We start from the raw sequence: 21,565 nt of genomic DNA, 5'->3' as shown, positions 1-21,565 counted from the left end.
GTTCGTTTGATTGTTCGTTTGATTGTCTGTTTGTCAGTCAATCTGTCTTCTTTTCACGTTATCCTTATTGTAACAAACCATTCTTTACGGAAAAGTACTTATATTTCTGTAGCTTAAATCTGTTGTCCTCCCGATCGAACCATTCCCTTGACTCCGAACTGTCCAAGCTCACTCCAGCACGTAGAATTTGCCTGAGTTTATAAAATTACACTCGAGTTCTTAGACTCATCTGTAGCTGCTGCTTAGAGTTGGAATACTGTAGATGTAGTAACTACCTGCATAATAATTTGAAAATAAGTCTCCGGCTGGCAAAAAAAAGCAAAATGCACGAATCATTTTGGAATACTAAGTAAACTTAAAATTATTTTCATAATTGTTTTATTTACTAACGAATTTTCGATCTTTTTTATTATTCAGATGCTTAACGAATTAATTGACATTTGTATCCTACTCATTCGAAACTAGATTCCGTTAATAAACCATCATTTACCGATATAGTTTTATTAAGTTCAAGGTCTATAAACACATGACGTAAATGTTAAACTTCCCTGTACACAATTTGCATGGTGATACAACAATGTGTGAAGAAAAATATCATGCACAAAAAATTAAACCTTCATATCACAGAAGAAAATGTGTAATTTAGAATTAAAATTCTTTGAATGCATCCCGGTCTATTTCCTTATGTAAATTACAATCAATCTGCATTATACTGACTAAACACAGCTTAAATTAAACATCAGAAGCGATGAGTTTTAATAAAATTCAATATTTCGGAGGTTAACAAATTTTTACTCATTTTCCATGCCAATAATAGCTGTAGCAGCATGTACTGGATTTATCGTCACTGCAGCAGTTATCAAAGAAAGGGAAAGTCTATGCTTGCGTCTAGTGCTTTATTATATTAGAACAGATAGAGCTTTTAAAAATATGTGATTTTGAGTTATGTACTGGGACGATAATTTTATGTAATACTACAACGGTTCTGCCCTTCATTCAAGGAATAGAATCAATCTGTAAAACACTTAAATCCAAGCTGATATATTATTTCCAAAAAAATTAAATAAGAGATAAATTTCCCTGACAGTTTTGAACCAGAGAGAAGCTCTTTACGGGCAAGGCTTCTCACTTCTAGTCTTTTTAGAAAGCTAATTTTACTTCTTTTACTTCTCACACTATAATCTCTGTCTGTTGTTGCTTTACAAGAGGAAACTGTAACTCATTTCAGTTCATATTTTCATGATTCAAGACCATATACGCTCCAGCTTTCTCTGCGTCTTTAAATGAACAGGAATGGGGGTTAAGGTATTATTGACAACGAACACTCTAAATTAAATTGTAAACAAAATGAAAGAAAAGTTATCTTCTCTAATTTTCTTAAAATACCGGAAAGTAATTCTTTAACTCACCAACTAGGAATTAAAAGTCATATAAAACGTTATATATATGTACAGTAGGTAAATACACAAACTAAAATTATAAACTCAATGTAATTAATCTGATTTTATTTTCAAAGCTCATTATCACCGAGTCAGAAATTGATATGAGATACAGAAATTCAAAATGAGCTTCAGCTAATTCTAAGTGTAATAAGTAGTAATATAAAGCGGAATGAACATTACGGCTGATAAGCACTCCACTTAATTCTGTGGGGATTATCGTGCCTGTAATCTTTTACAACAACGTGAAATTTGTTAAAGAGCTTGGAACTCTGGGTTGATCATTACAAATCTACTACATGAGCTTCGCTATAAAATCAGTATATTTGGAATATCACATATACTTTTCTAAATGCTCCATGAAATACAAGGCATCATAAAATACAGTCTGTTATTGCTCAAGCTTTACAGAACTCGGGATTTACAGTTCGAAATTTGTTAATGGTCTGTCTGTTACTGGCAGCACCAGTCGAATTGGCACGATAGCCTTCGAAGATCATCGAAAGAACATTATAATCGATCCAACGATCAGATTTCAAAAGTCTGAAACACAACCCAATGAGGTTCACGAGGAAAAGAAAGCAATCCCATTCTATGAAAAAGGGTACTAGTCGATGATAACGATGTCATCGGATTAATGGATTAATGGCTGGCGCTAGAGGAACCATTCATCTCATTTTTGTCAAGTTCTACGGATTATTTAACCTCTATCAAGCATTATTCAGAAGTTGCAGTAAATGTCTTGAAATATTTAATCCAAATCCTGAATAATCATACCTCCCAAACATTTTTAATGTAACCACAAATGTCAAATGTTCTAATCAACCATTATGTAATACCGATGACTATTTTTGGATTCCTTGATAGGCCACGGTGGAAACGAGCTAAAGCTAAAGTGTCGGCCCACAGAACAAAATTTCAAAAAGAGATTGGCGCCCAACGTGGTAATCAATCTCTTACAAATACAATTAAATTGTATCTTGTTTCACTTTCTCCTCAGAGACAATCTCCAGTTGGGGAAAGTCGAAATATTGTTTTTGCTTGGATTTAGTGAATAAGTGGAATAAAATGGATTAATGATAATTTTCAATTGTCTTGTACTACGAGAACTGTGGGCAAGATTCCATTAAATTCATGTTCTAATGTCATTCTCGGTATATAACTCATAAATCACAAGCGGAAGTCTAAGGAAGCTAGGTAGGCTGCGCTCAGATGACAGTAGGATATCCTTCCCTCTCCCGACCTCTCCTCTTCCCTCATCCCAGGAGATGTTGAGTTCGGCCCCAAGCTGTCGTGCGTTGCAGGCTCTGTCGCCAGAAGCGGCTGGTTCCAGCCCTCTTCCAAATCTTCTTCCTCCATCAGCAAGAGGCATATCGGCGCTCTGGCTCGTCTAGGCTGGCTGCCGGCCTTCCGTAACTCCCGGTACAGCCGCTCGGGTCGCACCATCAAGAGGACCAGTTTCAGGTCAGATTTTATGTCCTTCACACTTTCCTCATCAAATGAAAGAACAAACAGTACAACAGCCCAAAATGTAATAGATGTTCAAACTCCTCCTTCAAACTCGTCTTGTTTTAAATGTACTCCGTTCTGTCTATTGTAGGCTAAATAGGGTGATCGAAAACAACGTGAACCGAATATATGAGCATTAGAAAGTTGGTCGTGTCCATAAATAATTCGAAAAAATAATTCATTATCTGCGCTATTTTCATTTTATGAAGTTAGACAATCAGATCACTTCGACGGCGAATTCAAATAGACTTTGCTAGGTGGTGTTGTTAAATCTTCACGTGGCTTAGGACCGGCTTGAGAGCACCAGTCGGAGAAAAGAACTTCGCCAGGAGAGAGATTTGTACACGGACGTCCGAGCTGACAGGATCGCGTCCTAGCAAGTACGCTACGGTGACTCCAGCTGAAACCTGCGGTGTGTTTGTGTTTGATGCGGATTTCTCGGCATGGTTCTCAAGCCGATATTAAGTCACGTGCAGATTTAGCAATGCCGCCTCGCAAAGCTCATTTGAATTTGCACCCCAAGCGATCTGATTGACTAACTTCAACAGCTGATAAAATGAGAACGGCTCGAGATCATGATTTTTTCCAAATTATTAATCAGTATGAGAAACCCTTAAACGCTCACACACGTTTTTCACGTTGTTTACGACCACTCTGTGTAGTGTACTTCACTACATACAATTTTTCTTACAAGTAAATACAATATTCCTACAAACGTCTTGCAAAATTGCATTAATTAATTGAATGTTTTAACTGTCGTTAGAATAAATTATTTTGTCAGCTGTTATAGAATAGAGAAAGCCGGCACCGTGGTGTAGGGGTAGCGTACATCCCTCTTACCCGGAGGCGCCGGGTTCGATTCCCGACCAGGTCAGGGATTTTTACCTGGACCTGAGGGCTGGTTCGAGGTCCACTCAGCCTACGCGATTAGAATTGAGGAGCTATTGACGGTGAGATAGCGGCCCCAGTCTAGAAATCCAAGAATAACGACCGAGAGGATTCGTCGTACTGGCCACACGACACCTCGTAATCTGCAGGCCTTCGGGCTGAGCAGCGGCCGCTTGGTAGGCCAAGGCCCTTCAAGGGCTGTAGTGCCATGGGGTTTGGTTTGGTTTGATTTTATATAATAGAGAAAAGTATAGTAGTTTAATTTCAATACTGGGATATAAAATAACTACTGATCATCGAAGCACTTTAGATGTAATGAGTATGTTCTGTGAAGCTAAGGGAATGATGGTCGACAAATAAATAATGTAAAGTTTTATATACTGATGAGGAATTAAATTAGAGATAACTTGCTAGAAGCGTGAAGCACTTTCGCCCATATGATGGTAGCGATGTAGCGTGCCATGGATTCCATAGAACACCGGATGCACAGGGACTAAGACCACAGCACAGAGACTAGTTGGAGCAGGGTCCAGGGTGTGCACTTCCTTCTCATTTGCGTCTCAGATGTGTTGAATAGAACTGAGGTCAATTGACCTTATGCGCCTGACAAGCATCCTAATGCTTTAGGTCAGGCATCTCAAGGTCACGAGCTGACTGACAGCTCTGCGTGCATGGGAAACAGCTGTTACGAGCTGACTGACAGCTCTGCGTGCATGAGAAACAGCTCTTACGAGCTGACTGACAGCTCTGCGTGCATGGGAAACAGCTGTTACGAGCTGACTGACAGCTCTGCGTGCATGAGAAACAGCTGTTACGAGCTGATTGACAGCTCTGCGTGCATGAGAAACAGCTGTTACGAGCGCTAGCCCAGGACAACGTCAGATAGCGCAAGCCTGGAGAGATGTACATTATACAGGGGGGCGCATAAATAGTTGGCACATTTGAAAAGCAAATATAAAATGCAACTTATGTACTATGTTGTTCAAATTTCGCGCACACCTTCCCTGTTTCATAGAAATAACGGTAGATGTGACACTGCTGCTTTGTTTCTGAATGCCTGCATTCCAGTGAGCTTTCTGCCATGGGCGACCACGGCCGACTCTCCGTTCAACAGCGCGCCGAAAATCTTTTACTGCGAATCAAAAAGTGTTACGGCGTCACAAAGGAAATTTCTAGCTGTATTTCAGAATATGTGGGCTCCAGCAAGGAACGCCATCCTTCGCGTATACAGAAACTTTGAAGAACAAGGCAGTGTGAAGGAAGAAAAGCGACCACGTGCACCAGCGGTTCGGTCTACTGAAAACATCGCTGCGCTGAGGGTCGCCATGCAGCGCAGCTCACACAAGTCAGCATGGGGAGCTTCAAGATAAAGTGGAATATCGCGCCATTCAGTTCAAAGAATGTTACACGATAATCTTCAATTGTACCCGTACAAAATGACTGTTCTACAGAAGCTAGCAGATCTTCACAGGCAGAAAATATTGCAGTACGTCTTATGGGCTCAAGATACAGATGAAGTACTGTTTAACACCTGGTTCTCTGATGAAGCCAATTTTCACCTCAACGGGGCAGTTTATAAAAAAATGTGTGGTTTTGGGCTACAGAAAAACCATACATTATTCATGAAGAAACCACGTATGGGGAAGAAGTGAGTGTGTGGGTAACTCTGTCAAATCATGGGCTAATTGGACCATTTTTCTTCAGTCAGATAATGCTCAGCGATACAAGGACATGCTGGAGAATGAATTCATGCCTCAACTTCTCGCTACAGACCCCCCTATTCATACGCAGTGGCTTATGAAAGATGATGCAACATCTCACACAGCTAACGATGTTCTTGAGTTTTTGAGAGGAGTATTTGGTGATCGTGTAATCTCATCGTTACCCACAGTACATAAATAATGGCGGATTCTTCTGGCCTACTTTAAACCCAGATTTAAATTCTTGTGATTTCTTTTTATGGGGCTGCTTGAAAAAAAACCTCTTGGCTTCAAGACCTCAAAGCCGCATGGAAATGAGTGCTCGGATTGCGCAGCTCTGCAGTGAAATTCACGAAGACCTGTGCCGCAAAGTCGACAGAAACATGCGTACTCGTCTCGAAAAGACTGTCCGCCGCAGTGGAGGCCACATTGAACATGTGATATAGTGAAATGTATTTCCATGGTCCAAGCTACCTGTGTCTACAATTTCATTACTGTTCTATGAAAAATAAAGTTGTTATTCTAAAATGAAATTTATTTCTTCTTCTTCTTCTTCTTCTTAATCTGTATACCCTCCAGGGTTGGTTTTTCCCTCGGACTCAGCGAGGGAAACTACCTCTACCGCCTCAAGGGCAGTACCCTGAAACGTGAAACTTTCGGTCGAGAATACAACTGGGGAGGAGGACCAGTACCTTTACCAGGTGGCCTCACCTGCTATGCTAAACAGGGGCCTTCTGTTGGGGATGGGAAGATTGGAAGGGACATGGAAGAAAGAGGGTAGGGAGTGGCCGTGACCTTAAGTTAGGTACCATCCCGACATATGCCTGGAGGAGAAGTGGGAAACCACGGAAAACCACTTCGAGGATGGCTGAGGTGGGAATCCAGCCCTCCTCTACTCATTTGACCTCCCGAAGCTGAGTGGACTCCACTCCAGCCCTCGTACCACTTTTCAAGTTTCGTGGCAGAGCTGGGAATCGAACCCGGGCCTCTGGGGGTGGCAGCTAATCACGCTAACCACTACACTACAGAGGCGGACACATTTATTTACAATTTTTCAAATTGTAAATTTGTTACAAAATTAGGACAAGTTTCGGCGCCTTTGGGCCGTCTTCAGGTACATTACATAAAGGGGTGAAACATAAATACTATTTAAACATTCAGAATGGACCCATGTGATGTTCACGCTCCTTACAGGTTGCAATTTTGTGATGCGTAACTATTTCCCGTAATGTGCTGTACTTCTTTTGCATTGCTTTAGGATTTAGAATCAAGAATTAGATTACCGCCTGTGATACTCAGCCGAAGCAATAGTAACATTACCATCACAGATACCCAAAATAAAATCTACATCGGCGTATTGTTCTACAGAAAATGTGAGTAGCGTTGGAACATAACATTCACAATGAAAGGCACCAAACCTGACTGCACGAGCATAGATTGTGTCTGTAAAACAGCCTACTACTGACACGACAGTGTCACGTGCTAGCATTGGCACTGTTGGTACAACTTGCGAAAAAATAATAATCCACAGCCTGGTTCCAGTCATTCGACCGGCTCAGGAATGTAATGAATGGAGACCTCCATCTAGCGGTGAGGATAGGAATTGAGCCGGCTGCCGAAGACTGTCGCACTCCTCGGGGGCAGTGATTAATGACCGGCTGATGAAATGAAATGACATTGGAGAGTGTTGCTGGAAAAACCGGAGTATCCGGAGAAAAACCTGTCTGGCCTCCAGCACAAATCACATCGAGTGACCGGGAGTCGAACCACGGAACCGAGTGGTGAGAGGCATGCGCGCTGTCGCCTGAGCCACGGAAGCTGTAGTATAACTTGTAACAACTGGTATTAATTCTTGCGAAAAATGTAATTATTTTTCGTTGAAAATGTAGACGTTTATGTAGGAAGCATACATTTTTTTTTAAATTTATTTATTAGCTGAGGCACCTGAGCTAAAGCTCACTGTGGTGCAGTACATTCTAATATTATCATGGCTACAGAGTATTTATAAAGTAAATTAATACACTCCAGTAATAAAGTTTGTTACATCAAATCAGTTAATAGTAATTTTGGTTACATGAATAGATCTAAGTACTACATATCACATATAAGTTACGTTAGTTTCATAAAATATTAATATATCCTATAAAAATTATCATATGTATATGTTTTATATAATTGAATTGTTTCATAATGATACACTGTAAGAGTAAACAAGCACACACCAACTACTAAATATACAAGAAGGAAAATGTAAAAGTCAGTTTCAAAATGTATTAAATCTACATTTTTCAATTTAAGATAATCATATTTATTTGAATGGATAACAGTGCAGTGGATATTATTACCATTTCCTGTATTATAATTGTGAATTACTGAATTAGTTTTACATGACGTATATGAGTGTGCCAAATTACGAATAATTTTATATATCATACACAATGAAGATTTATATCGTAGGCTGTCAAGTGAGAGAACATTACATAGTCTGTACAATTGCTCAGTAGGAATTAACAGAGGCAATTTAAAAAGTATTTTCATATAAGTAATATGGCTCTCAATTAGCGCTTGGAAAACACTTTTCAATAAACCATGAGAAACTTTGTATTTCAGTCTATTTAGAACGCCAATAGCTGGGATCAGTTTGTCACAGATAGATTCAACATGATTCTTCCACGTTAGTGATTCGTCAATAATTAGTCCAAGAAATTAGCGGCCTTTACTCTAGGTACCGATTGCCCAAAAAACGTCAATTTTAAATCTAAAAATAATTATTTTTAGGTTTATGAAATAAAATATAATTGGTTTTTGTCAGATTGATTGTAAATCGATTTGTACAGAACCATATTTCAAATAAATTTGTATCATGCTGCATATTTTGTTCAAGTTCTTGAATGTTATCACCGATATAGAATATATTGGTGTCATCTTCAAAAAGTGATAATCTACCTCTGAGATGTAAGTTAGCAATATCGTTAATAAAAATAATAAAAAGTAACTGTCCTAACACTGAGCCCTGTTGGTATTCATACAATTCACAAATTGTTCCCTATCCGTGGGAGATCGTGGGTTCGAGCCCCACTGTCGGCAGCCCTGAAGTTGGTTTTCCGTGGTTTCCCATTTTCACACCCGGCAAATGCCGGGGCTGTACCTTAATTAAGGCCACGGCCGCTTCCTTCCACTTCCTAGGCCTTTCCCATCCCATCGTCGCCATAAGACATATCTGTGTCGGTGCGACGTAAAGCAAATAGCAAATAAATAATAAAAAGAAATTTCTTTTGGATTTGTAACTATTTTATCATGTATTCTCAAATTAATATCCTTGCTTTTGTTAGTATTTCCTATTAATATCTCATTTATAACTTACCACTTGTGTTCCTTAAATTATTAATATAGTATGAGTTCTCTAATTCACTCTTACGTTTGATAAGCCTATTACACACCAATGTGTAATCTATCCTCAATCGTTGTGATACATAACCACATCCCATTTTTAATCTAACTTGTAGCCTCTTAATTTTACAGTACAATTTTTAAAAAAAAAACTTTTAGCTTTAGAACACGAGCCAGTTAAATAAAGGACTGTTTGTGAAGAGTTCATTTAATTTTATCTACCCCTTCAAACAACAGGAACTAAAGACAAATGTATTTACAAACCACTTTAAAATGATTGTCACTCTGTGAGTATGTGACACGTTTCAATAAGCCATGTTTGACATAATTAGTCTTATGGCTGAGGGTTATCTGAAAATTTGTGTCACGAAATTAGCGGCACAAAATGTGTGAAGCGACGTTACTTAGCAACCGTTCAGACTGTGGATTAAAAATATCGATGGGTGGCCATGACTGAAAAACATATCAAAGAAGGGCCTTAAAGTACAGATGGTCGATGTAATCTTGGCGGCTATGATGTGAAGTACTGATAGATGACCATGAGTGGAAGACATAAAGACGGCTCCTCTTTTATCAAAGAGGCCTTATGTCATCGTACTGTAGAGAACGGATTACTAGAGGGTGTTTCACTCAAAGTGGGGCCGGCCGGCCGGCGCAGCGCAGCGGGTACATGGGCAAGCTGAACGTCAGACGAGCACACGGCAAATCGGTGAGCTTGGGGCGGGAGAGAGCCCGTATGAATCGCATGTAAATAACAAACACACATAATAACAGATAATCAAAGTAAAATAATTTCTCACCTTGTCACAGAAGATGTTGAAAATATCCTCCACCTGCATCTACACATTTCCGGCTTTATCTAAGGAAATTTTCATTCATACGCATTCGTTCATCCATCGAGATGGCCTCAATTTATCTCGTAATATTTTGTTGGAGTTCATCTAGAGCGTGAAAATCGGAGTATTGGCGGCAGTAACTGTAGACAGGATAATAGGGCCTATAGTTTTCGAAACTACAATCACTGGGCAGGGATATAGGAATAAAATTCTCGTACCACTTTTTTTAACAATTGACGGAAAATGAATGCCGATCTGGATATTTCCAGCAAGACTCGGCAACCGCGCACACGGCTAAAGAACAAACCCCCACATTCTAAATGAACTCGAACAAAATATCACGAGAGAAATTGAGGCTATCTCGGTAGATGAACCAATGCGTATGAATGAAAAATTCCTTAGATGAAGCCAGAAATGTGTAGATGCAGGTGGGGAACATTTTCAACATCTTCTGTGACAAGGTAAGGTAAGGGTTATACTGCCCGAAGGCAGGTCCGAATCTCCGCAGAGGTGTTCCTGAGCCGGAGTTTACGTGCGGTAGGGTGGCCAGTTCCTTTCCACTCTCTATTCCCTTACCCCCACCAACAGCGCGTGGCAACCCGTCCAACTCCTGACCACGCCCAATGTTGCTTAACTTCGGAGATCTCACGGGGTCCTGTGTCTCAACACGGCTACGGCCGTTGGCAATCTGTGAGAAGGTGAGAAATTATTTTACTTTGATTATGCGTTATTATGTGTGCTGGTTATTTTACATGCGATTCATACGGGCGCTCTCCCGGCTCCAAGCTCAGCGAGTTGCCACGTGCCTGTCTGACCTTCAGCTCGCCCATTTACCCGCTACGCTGCGCCGGCCGGCCGGCCCCACTTGGAGTGAAACACCCTGTACAATCGTGGTAGTTTCGCAGTCCCTGAGTCAGTTTCTCCCTATCGATGCACTGAGTCTTATTGTTGACTCCAAATTCCGTGCAGATGCCTCTCGTAAACGATTCATTAGATGCAAATAAATTAATCGATATCAATTTAAGTTTCAATTGTTGAAACACACGATTATATGATTTACTCAAAGGGAAATATGAGGCTTTCTTTTTTAGAATTTCTTCAGAAATCAGCTCTTTGAGGGGCGGTGAAATGAAATGGCGTATGGCTTTTAGTGCCGGGAGTGTCCGAGAAAATGTTCGGCTCACCAGGTACAGGTCTTTCGATTTGACGCCCGTAGGCGACCTGTGCGTCGTGATGAGGGTGAAATGCTGAAGACGCCACATACACCCATCCGACGTGCCAGAGAAATTAACCAATGATGGTTAAAATTCCCGACCTTGCCGGGAATCGAACCCGGGACTCTTGTGACCAAAGGCCAGCACGCTAAACATTTAGCCACAGATCCGGACAGGGGCGGTAACTACCCATGATTTAACTTGCATATTAATTTCCCAGTTGTACTTCCTCTTAAAACAATAATCATCACGAGCACCCCTTATGATCTCTAGCACTTCGATTTAGCATCTAAAGTTTGCTAATTTGGAACAGACTTCTTTAAATAATAGATTATCAATGTGGCATAGCGTACACTACCGAATGTCGAAAATAGAGTCTTGTAAGGAAAACCGGCTTGATTTAATTGTAATAGTGAAATTTGGTCAAAATGTACAATTTTGCAAAGATAAGAAGTCATGGAACTGTTTGTTCTTTCAATTGAAACCACACCCAACCTTCCTTGAACCCTGAGTAGCTGTGTCGTCAAGTAGAGAACTGTCCTTCTGTGTTTATTCAACAAGAAGTGTAAGTAATTGTTTGCAGTAGATTCTTCTTCTTACAGTGAGTAATATGTTATCGAGTTTCAGCTGTAATTACTACCCCACTTTTCTTTGTGTAGAACATGTCGATTAATCTGCATGTTCACACCCAGAGTGAACGGGCTTTTAGTATTTAAGACTGGGTGTCCCAAGTTATCTTAAATGACGGAAACTGAAAATTAAAAATATCCTGTACCAAAGCAAAACAATAAATATTTCAAAATATTCAAGCTCTTTAGAATGTTTTAACTGTGAAATTACCTACGTTTTGCCCCAGTGTCGTAGTGTGCTCGTCAGTTGGATTGCCACACCTTTCCAAGACGCTGGTGTCTATTCTGAAAGTCAACTCAAGAGCTGAGGAAAAGTATTCTTCCGCATGTGAGCACGTCCCCTGTTCCCACTTCCCGTCTCGATTCTCCACCGCCACAACCAGCTTAATATTTACGTCGTGCGTCTGTCGTTCTCAACAAATACTTTAATACACCAATACCGGACAGCTCTATCTCAACAGCATTGAGTCGAGTGCGAACAGCGATGGTGGTGACATCTAGCGTGTTGGTGTGAACTGCATACTCGTCTATGCTACAGTTGAGAGGAATGCACTACACTCAATGGAAATATTTTTGTCAAAATAATAAATTGAATAATCATAATAATTAATAATGGCATTTTAAAATATGAAATGCCTCTTTCATAAACCTCCAAACGAGCATTATGTTACCCGTGCCTTTCGCTATGTCTTGAAAATTAAAAGCAGCATTTGTTTGAGGATCCAACCATCCTCTGGGGGAAATATTTAACAACTACCTACTCTCTCCAGTTTTTTCTAGCCTGGCGAAGGACGTTATATGGACTTAGCCTAGTTTTGCGGCCGGATGCCTTTCCTACCACCAATCGTATGTGGAGGGATATATATTCACTACCTCGTGTTTCTGTGGTTGTTTCTCGTGTGATGTGTTGTATATATTTGAAGATGCGTATGAATACGAACACAAACCCGTAGCCCCCGATCTACAGGAATTAACAGACGCGAATAAAATCTCCGACTCAGTCGGGAATCGTACCAGGGTCCTCTGAACCGAAGGCCAGTACGCTGACCTTTCCGTGGTGGTGATTAATTTTGATAGGAAGTACAACTGGCCAGCCATCCTCTATTAACACTAATCAGAAGGGAAATGGAAGAGATCCAACGCTCCGAAGAATGAAGAACGGGAGGCACGAAGCGCTAACCATTCAGCCAAAGCGCCAGAGCGGGCAGATAACTTAACAACATCCATGATTTATTGCAATTTTGGGAAAGAGAAGCTGTAATTAAGGAACAGGAGTTCTGATCCATTATTTTGACTTCTTCCTCTTCTCTTCTTCTTCGTATTCTTATTCTTCGATAGGCCGATCTTCCCGAATGCTACAGGAGAACTCAGCTCACACTGCTCTCTCGTTTTTGCTGTACTTTGAATTTTCTGTTTTACTTCTGAAGACAGAAATACATAATACATTGGGGTTACGGTGAGTGAACTAGGATGTTCTTGACAAGGAAGAAGTGTTCAGAATTTCCTAAAGTCTCTTTCACAAATTTATGCATGAAGCATTACCATACACACGTATTAAATTAGTTGGACTGGTGCTCAAGCCTATGCCTGTAATACACTGAAATAATTGTCTTGCCCGCTTCTGTGGTGTAGTGGTTCATGTCATTAGCTAATACCCCCGAAGGCCCGGGTTCGATTCCAGGCTCTGCCACGAAAATCAAAAGTGGTACGAGGGCTGGATGGGTTCGATTCCCACCTCAGCCATCCTGGAAGTGGCCATCCTTCTCCAGGCAAATGCCGGGATGGTACCTAACTTAAGGCCACGGCCGCTTCCTTCCCTCTTCCTTGTCTATCCCTTCCAAACTCCCTATGCCCCCGCAAGGTCCCTGTTCAGCATAGCAGGTGAGGCCGCCTGGGCGAGGTACTGGTCATCCTCCCCAGTTATATCCTCCGACCCAGATTCTGAAGCTCCAGGACACTGCCCTTGAGGCGGTAGAGGTGGTATCCATGGCTGAGTCCGAGGGAAAAACCGACCCTGGAGGGTAAACAGATAAAGAAGAAGAAGAATTTTCTTACGCCGGGCTGAGTGGCTCAGACGGTTGATGCGATGGCCTTCTGATCCAAATTTGGCAGGTTCGATCCTGGCTCAGTCCGGTGGTATTTGTAGGTGCTCAAATACGTCAGCCTCGTGTAGGTAGATTTACTGGCATGTAAAAGAATTCCTGGGGAACTATATACCGGCACTTCGGCGTCTCCGAAAACCGTAAAAGTACTTAGTGGGACGTAAAGAATATTATTATTATTATTATTATTATTATTATTTTTTTTTTTTTTTTTTTTTTTTTTTTTTTGCAAGTTGCTTTACGTCGCACCGACACAGATAGGTCTTATGGCGACGATGGGACAGGGAAGGGCTAGGAGTGGGAAGGAAGCGGCCGTGGCCTTAATTAAGGTACAGCCCCAGCATTTGCCTGGTGTGAAAATGGGAAACCACGGAAAACCATTTTCAGGGCTGCCGACAGTGGGGTTCGAACCTACTATCTCCCGAATACTGGATACTGGCCGCAATTAAGCGACTGCAGCTATCGAGCTCGGTGTTATTATTATTATTATTATTATTATTATTATTATTATTATTATTATTATTATTATTATCTTACAGTAAAAAATGACTGGATTCGAAACTCATGGCCTTCAATTTACAATTTCAAGACTACCGCGATAACCATTACGCTACAGGCCCACAAGTTTTCGTTTGTGAAATTTATGGTACTGTTTAACAATGTGGACCCTCAAGTTTGAGTATACTAGAGTTCCATATATGTTAATATTATTGTTGTTACGTCCCACTAACATTTCAGTAGAGTATTTGATTGATTTTCTTAATATAAGGGTCATAGAATGTAACCTCAACACAGATGCGAGGTCATAACTTTTTTAATACTTGCTGTCCTTATCAGTTCCCATGCCCATTAGCTTGTGGGTAATTTGTTCAGCGCATAACACTTTTCTTGGAATATAACTGCAATGTAAGATTATTTAGTGACAAACACTGATACATTATAAACAACACGGCAGTGCGCCAAGAATCATACAGATGACAATATGTTATTGAAGAGTTGGTCACACCAAGCCATGTAGGTAGCAGCACTATCGACTTTCTCACTGAAAACAGCAAGCTGTCCGGTATTATCATATTAAAGTATTTGGTTCTCAAATAGTGTAGCATCAAAAGAAATCACTTCCTTTCCCATAGTTGTACTTTGATTACGTACCATACCTATTTATTTCTTTACTGACCATGTAAAACCTACAGTTACTGACGAATATCGAGGCGAGAGAAGCAAGGTTTATTGTGTAAAACCACCTATGAGAGAGATTGCAAAATACAGTGTTTCCAGAAATGTTGTGAATATTGTAGTCTCTTTTTCGGAAGGTAAAAACGAACTCATGATCCCCTCATGACAACATTTCTGCAGAAAGAGGGCAGTTACGAAAATAAGGTAAAGTTATTATTATTATTATTATTATTATTATTATTATTATTATTATTATTATTATTATTATTATTATTTCAGGTACGCTAACGATCCTATACCTTTACCGTGTTAAGGCCTTTCCTGTCGTACTTACGGCGTGTGCATAGTTCGAACTGAGCTGACACATAGACCTACTGACGAACAGTCAAATGAACAAACATTTTGTCACATAAATCTGGCATGCAGCTTAGTTGAGTTATGTTTCATTTCACTTTCCTTATCGCCTTGATGTCCGGCTCCGTGACTAAATGGTTAGCGTGCTGGCCTTTGGCCACAGCGGTCCCGGGTTCGATTCCCGGCAGGGTCGGGAATTTTAACCATAATTTGTTAATTCCCCTGGCACGGGGACTGGGTGTATGTGTCGTCTTCATCATGATTCCATCCTCATCATGACGCGCAGGTCGCCTACGGGAGTCAAATCAAGAGACCTGCACCTGGCGAGCCGAAGTCCTCGGACACATCCCGGCACTAAAAGCCATACGCCATTTCATTTCATTTCATCGCCTTGATTGCTTGTTTACATAATTCAGACACTTTCTTAAAACTAAATTTTCAGCGACAAGGGAGACGTATCGTCAGAAACCCTCACGACATATATAAACAACCACAGGCCAGCATATACGATATAATACCACAAGAAAACATACGAATTCCTTTAAATTCCGCGCGAGCCGTATAAACACTGTATGTAGAAACTCCGGTCAGCTGCGCGTTTTTTTTTTTGGTTTTTTGTTTTGTTTTTTTGTTTTTGTTTTTTCACCACTTCTTCCACAGTCCATAGCGGATTCTCATCTCGTAGGCTAATTTAAACGTTCATAACAATTTGTTCAGACTTCCTACTTAATTTCCCCCTCCCACTTTTAATAGCTTTAAAGTATTTTACTTGTTACTCAAGCGTCACAGCATCACCCACGAGTTGTTCACGGCTGGCAGCCATTATGTATATTGAGCATGCTATTGCAGCCAGTATTGCCAACAGTTTTCTTGGATCCATCTTTAACGCCGTAAAAAAAATATGCGAACTAAACAGCAATGGAATGAACTCGAACAAAGCTTAAAAGTACACAAAGCAATAAAATATCAAACTCATTTTAAATAACTATTTATTTTGCTACAAATACAACCAAGAACAATAACTAATCACAGCCATCTACGTATGATATATAAGAGTTGGTAACGAACCCGAATAATATACAACTTTTGAAATATTTTCCATACCTTTACAGCGCAAAACTGTTTAATTGGTCAAGTAAGTTCACCAGAATATCTAACCCTACTGAGGGAAGCTCCTGACTGCAGCAACAAGCAACAAACTTAGGAACTATTTACCGCTGCGGAAGCCTGACCAGAAGTCTGGCTAACATCAAAGGGACCGCTTAGTTCTTGAGTTGATTCTCAATATAGTATTATACACTGACTGACAGAGCAAATGCAACACCAAGAAGGAGTGGTTCGAAAGGGATGAAAGTTGGAGAAAAACAGAGACGGCACTGACGAATAATTAATGTTTATTTCAAACCGATATGCAGGTTACACAATGCGCACGGCATCGACTCAGTAGGATGTAGGACCACCGCGAGCGGCGATGCACGCAGAAACACGTCGAGGTACAGAGTCAATAAGAGTGCGGATGGTGTCCTGAGGGATGGTTCTCCATTCTCTGTCAACCATTTGCCACAGTTGGTCGTCCGTACGAGGCTGGGGCAGAGTTTGCAAACGGCGTCCAATGAGATCCCACACGTGTTCGATTGGTGAGAGATCCAGAGAGTACGCTGGCCACGGAAGCATCTGTACACCTCGTAGAGCCTGTTGGGAGATGCGAGCATTGTGTGGGCGGGCATTATCCTGCTGAAACAGAGCATTGGGCAGCCCCTGAATGTACGGGAGTACCACCGGCCGCAGCACATGCTGCACGTAGCGGTGGGCATTTAACGTGCCTTGAATACGCACTAGAGGTGACGTGGAATCATACGCAATAGCGCCCCAAACCATGATGCCGCGTTGTCTAGCGGTAGGGCGCTCCACAGTTACTGCCGGATTTGACCTTTCTCCACGCCGACGACACACGCGTCTGCGGTGACTATCACTGACAGAACAGAAGCGTGACTCATCGGAGAACACGACGTTCCGCCATTCCCTCATCCAAGTCGCTCTAGCCCGGCACCATGCCAGGCGTGCACGTCTATGCTGTGGAGTCAATGGTAGTCTTCTGAGCGGACGCCGGGAGTGCAGACCTCCTTCAACCAATCGACGGGAAATTGTTCTGGTCGATATTGGAACAGCCAGGGTGTCTTGCACATGCTGAAGAATGGCGGTTGACGTGGCGTGCGGGGCTGCCACCGCTTGGCGGCGGATGCGCCGATCCTCGCGTGCTGACGTCACTCGGGCTGCGCCTGGACCCCTCGCACGTGCCACATGTCCCTGCGCCAACCATCTTCGCCACAGGCGCTGCACTGTGGACACATCCCTATGGGTATCGGCTGCGATTTGACGAAGCGACCAACCTGCCCTTCTCAGCCCGATCACCATACCCCTCATAAAGTCGTCTGTCTGCTGGAAATGCCTCCGTTGACGGCGGCCTGGCATTCTTAGCTATACACGTGTCCTGTGGCACACGACAACACGTTCTACAATGACTGTCGGCTGAGAAATCACGGTACGAAGTGGGCCATTCGCCAACGCCGTGTCCCATTTATCGTTCGCTACGTGCGCAGCACAGCGGCGCATTTCACATCATGAGCATACCTCAGTGACGTCAGTCTACCCTGCAATTGGCATAAAGTTCTGACCACTCCTTCTTGGTGTTGCATTTGCTCTGTCAGTCAGTGTACTACTACCGCTCAGGTTTTCATTCCGTCCTTGTAGGGGACGGCGGGCCTCTTCACTGCAAGCCTCGTTTGCAGGACAAGGCAGCCACGGAGCACTAGAGGAGACATGTAAGACATGTACTCCCACTTGTATAAATGCCTGCCTTTGGCTTTTATAGCAAAAATCTTCTCCGAAGGAAACCATTGTCAAATTTTCTCGATTGCGCATGTTAAAATATTCAAGATCTTCAGGTTTTTAAACCGTGGAATCTCTTAAAACAGCAATCATCCCCATATCATCATTAGTATAATGTATTCATCAATAATATAGGGGACTAACAAGTTTAAAATCAAGAATTATATTCCCAAAAGGGAACCATAATTTAACTTCACCAACTACCCGTCCGGACCGAGCTCGATAGCTGCAGTCACTTAAGTGCGGTCAGTATCCAGTATTCGGGAGAGAGTAGGTTCGAACCCCACTGTCAGCAGCCCTGAATATGGTTTTCTGTGGTTTCCCATTTTCACACCAGGTGAATGCTGGGGCTGTACCTTAATTAAGGCCACGGCCGCTTCCTTCCCACTCCTAGCCCTTCCCTGTCCCATCGTCGCCATAAGACATATCTGTGTCGGTGCGACGTAAAGCAAATAGCTATCCGTCCGGCCGTTCTACTGGACCGATTTGTTTCATTCCTCTTTTATTCTCTCCGGAATTACCTGTCGGTGAATCATCAGTAGGTCTCTAAGTTCAGTCAACATTAAGTAATCCTAAAATTAAATTATTAAATGATCACTCCAATAACTACAGACGAAAGCTAACCCTAGCCCGCAATACATTCTGTACTTAGGAGGTTGCTAAGCCACTAACACTTTCATTAATATTTTGAAATATGCGATTCTCATCCTTATGCCCGGTTGCAGAAAAGTCTATCAAATCAGTCCTTAATGACAGATCAGCTGATTTCCAATCAACTTTAATTCCAGAGTGCGTTGCAGAAAACCTAAGCCCCGATCAACTTTATCCAATTTACTGATTGAAGATCCGAGAAGGAAATAAATCTGGCAACAGCACAATTAATGACCACTGCTGTGTTGATTCCTTAAGGATGGTGTCTATTTTATCCTCTTTGGTATCTAGCAAAGACATCAAAGTGGCAGTGAATCATAGAACAGCTGATCCTCATCGTGTTTGAGAACGGTGAAAAAAAGCTGATTTTGAGGCTTTCGTTTGATTTAATTAATTTACGACAATATGAGTGATATCCCCACTAAGAAAATGAGAGGACCAAATTTTTCATTGAATGTTAATACTTAATACTTAGTACTTAATACAGTTGAGGGATATTTGCATATAAATAAACATTTTAAAAAAACGATGTTGTGTGGGCAAAATTACAAAAGAGTAAACAACCATGTTGAGGATAGGTTGAATTTTTGTCACGTTGACTTATTAATTCTAAAAAGTCTCGATTTACATGGATATTAATATGTCAGAGGTAATTATTATTTCAAGATTTGATTGATATAAATTAACTCGTTCCATATTCAAGATTGAACTTATATGTGAGAATAATGACTACTTAAAACAAACTAGTACGTCACTAAAATCGCACTTTCTACATGAACTTGAAATTATCATTGAAACGTTTAATCAGATGTATTTAATGAAAGAAAAGCATCCTTGAGTTTAAAGACTGCAGGCACTGATTGGAGAATCAGTGCTTGATCAGCATGAATTTGCTGGTCAAATCTAAGACTGATCGTCGATCAAACACTGGTTGCTGTTTCTGCAACTCACATAGGATGATTGCCAATCAAACCCACACTGATTGCCAATCAAACTCCAGTTAAACTTTGACTGGCTTTTCTGGAACCGGGCATTAGTAATGTGACTGCATGCAGCCATCTTTGATTACTACCTGTCATGCCAGAGAGTATACACTTCCTCTGATCATGTAAGATTTATATTCTCTGATAGATACTCTTTGATTCTCTGACCTTACTCAGCTTCTAAATATAATCAACAGATGGCAGAGCGTTCCTAATAACTTAAATTAGGTAATTCCATGTTACGAAAACAGTATTGCTCTTATGACAGCAAGGTTGCCATATCGAATGGCTCTGCTCAACAACATCACGGTAAAACGGCGGCGCATATATTGGTGAAACTCACTATTTAATTTTCAAATAAAAAGAGGAAGAAAATAATCTGCAATTTATTTTTAGGAACTTAAAGGTACGAGGTTAGAGGGGGCTAATTATGTCTTCACAGCAATATGAGAAAACCGCGGCACATAAATTTGGGAAACTCGGTACTTAAGTTCGAAATAAAATGAGGAACTAAGCTATAAGCTACTTTTAGGAACTCAAAGGGACGGGGTTTTTAGAGGGGGCTAATTATGTTTTTCACAACATTACGGTAAAACAGCGGCACATGAATTTGTGACACTCGGTATTAAATTTCAAGATAAAAAGGGGAGGAAACTAAGCTGCAATATATTTTTATGAAATCTAGGGGACAGGAATTTAAGAAGGGGCTAATTTAGGCTTTTACAGCAACAAGGGAATGCACATACAAAACCTCAGTATTGAAGCTCAAGTCTAACTGGGGAGAATATAGACAATAGATAATTTTTATAGTCTCGGGTATGAGGGATGTAAGTAATTGCACTTAATAAATTTGCCCAGGCAATGCCGGGTACTACTTTGCCGTCGTATCGCTCCACGAAAAGAGTGATAAAAATAAAATGGGCGTATAAATAAATTTCGTGAGGCTATTTCTAGCCGAGTGCAGTTCTTGTAAGGCAGACCCTCCAATGAGAGTGGGCGGCATCTGCCATGTGTAGGTAACTACGTGTTATTGTGGTAGAGGAAGTGTTATGTGTGGTGTCTGAGTTGCAGGGATGTTGGAAACAGCACAAACACGCAGCCCCCAAGCCATTGGAATTAACCAATGAAGGTTAAAATCCCCGACCCGGCCGGGAATCGAACCCGCGGCCCTCTGAACATAAGGCCAGTACATTTACCATTCAGCCAACTAGTCGGACAATGGGCTTATGAAAAAAGTGGTAAAAATAAAATGTGCTTAAGAAAAGCAGCTAAATAACAAACCAAGCACAGATAAAAATCATAGCAAATTCCTGTACCACTTAAAGTCATGTCGTAACATACCGCTGCACACTACAGCATGAAAATCTTCAGTAACAACTGCTGTACAGTACGAGAATATTACAACACGCACAAATAAACAGATGACTTCTCTTCAACGTGATACGCTGCCGGCGATTCACAGCGTAGCGGAATAAGTGTTACAATATGTACCCAGAGCAACACAGAAGGAAAATGAAGGGAGGCAACAAAGCGGTGGCTGTTCCCGCCATTGTGCTTCCTCTCTATGAAAGTACTTATGAAAAAGAGAATGTTAAGTAGTTGTTTTAGTAACTCACAGGCAAAAAATTGTCTCATCATTTTTCTTTCTTTCATAATACCTTATAAAGTACATTATAATATTCCTTAATCACGCGGAATTATGGGTGACTAAGAGGGGGTGTGTTCACTCTATGTAGGTCCATAAGAACAGTACTGTTTTCTTAACATGGAATGATCGACAAGAGAAAACAGTCGACGTACGCACA

General features: G+C 41.3%; 1 protein-coding gene across 2 annotated transcripts in view; it reads left to right on the top strand.

Moving 5' to 3' along the window:
* The window catches only part of Nplp1 (Neuropeptide-like precursor 1), a 363,389-nt gene that overhangs the window by 338,298 nt on the left and 3,526 nt on the right, over positions 1 to 21,565 (top strand). The window contains exon 3 of one of the 2 annotated variants that reach the window (XM_067136354.2): positions 2,744 to 2,903. The exons of the other annotated variant lie outside the window; for it this stretch is intronic. Coding sequence (XP_066992455.2) covers positions 2,744 to 2,903 — 160 coding nt within the window. The remainder of the gene's footprint in view (positions 1 to 2,743; positions 2,904 to 21,565) is intronic. 2 annotated transcript variants of the gene reach the window in all.

The sequence above is a fragment of the Anabrus simplex genome, chromosome 1, assembly GCF_040414725.1.
Source record: "Anabrus simplex isolate iqAnaSimp1 chromosome 1, ASM4041472v1, whole genome shotgun sequence".
In the NCBI taxonomy this organism is placed as follows: domain Eukaryota; kingdom Metazoa; phylum Arthropoda; class Insecta; order Orthoptera; family Tettigoniidae; genus Anabrus; species Anabrus simplex.
The sequence above is the reverse complement of the archived record's forward strand: the minus strand, read 5'-3'. Positions and strand labels throughout refer to the sequence as shown.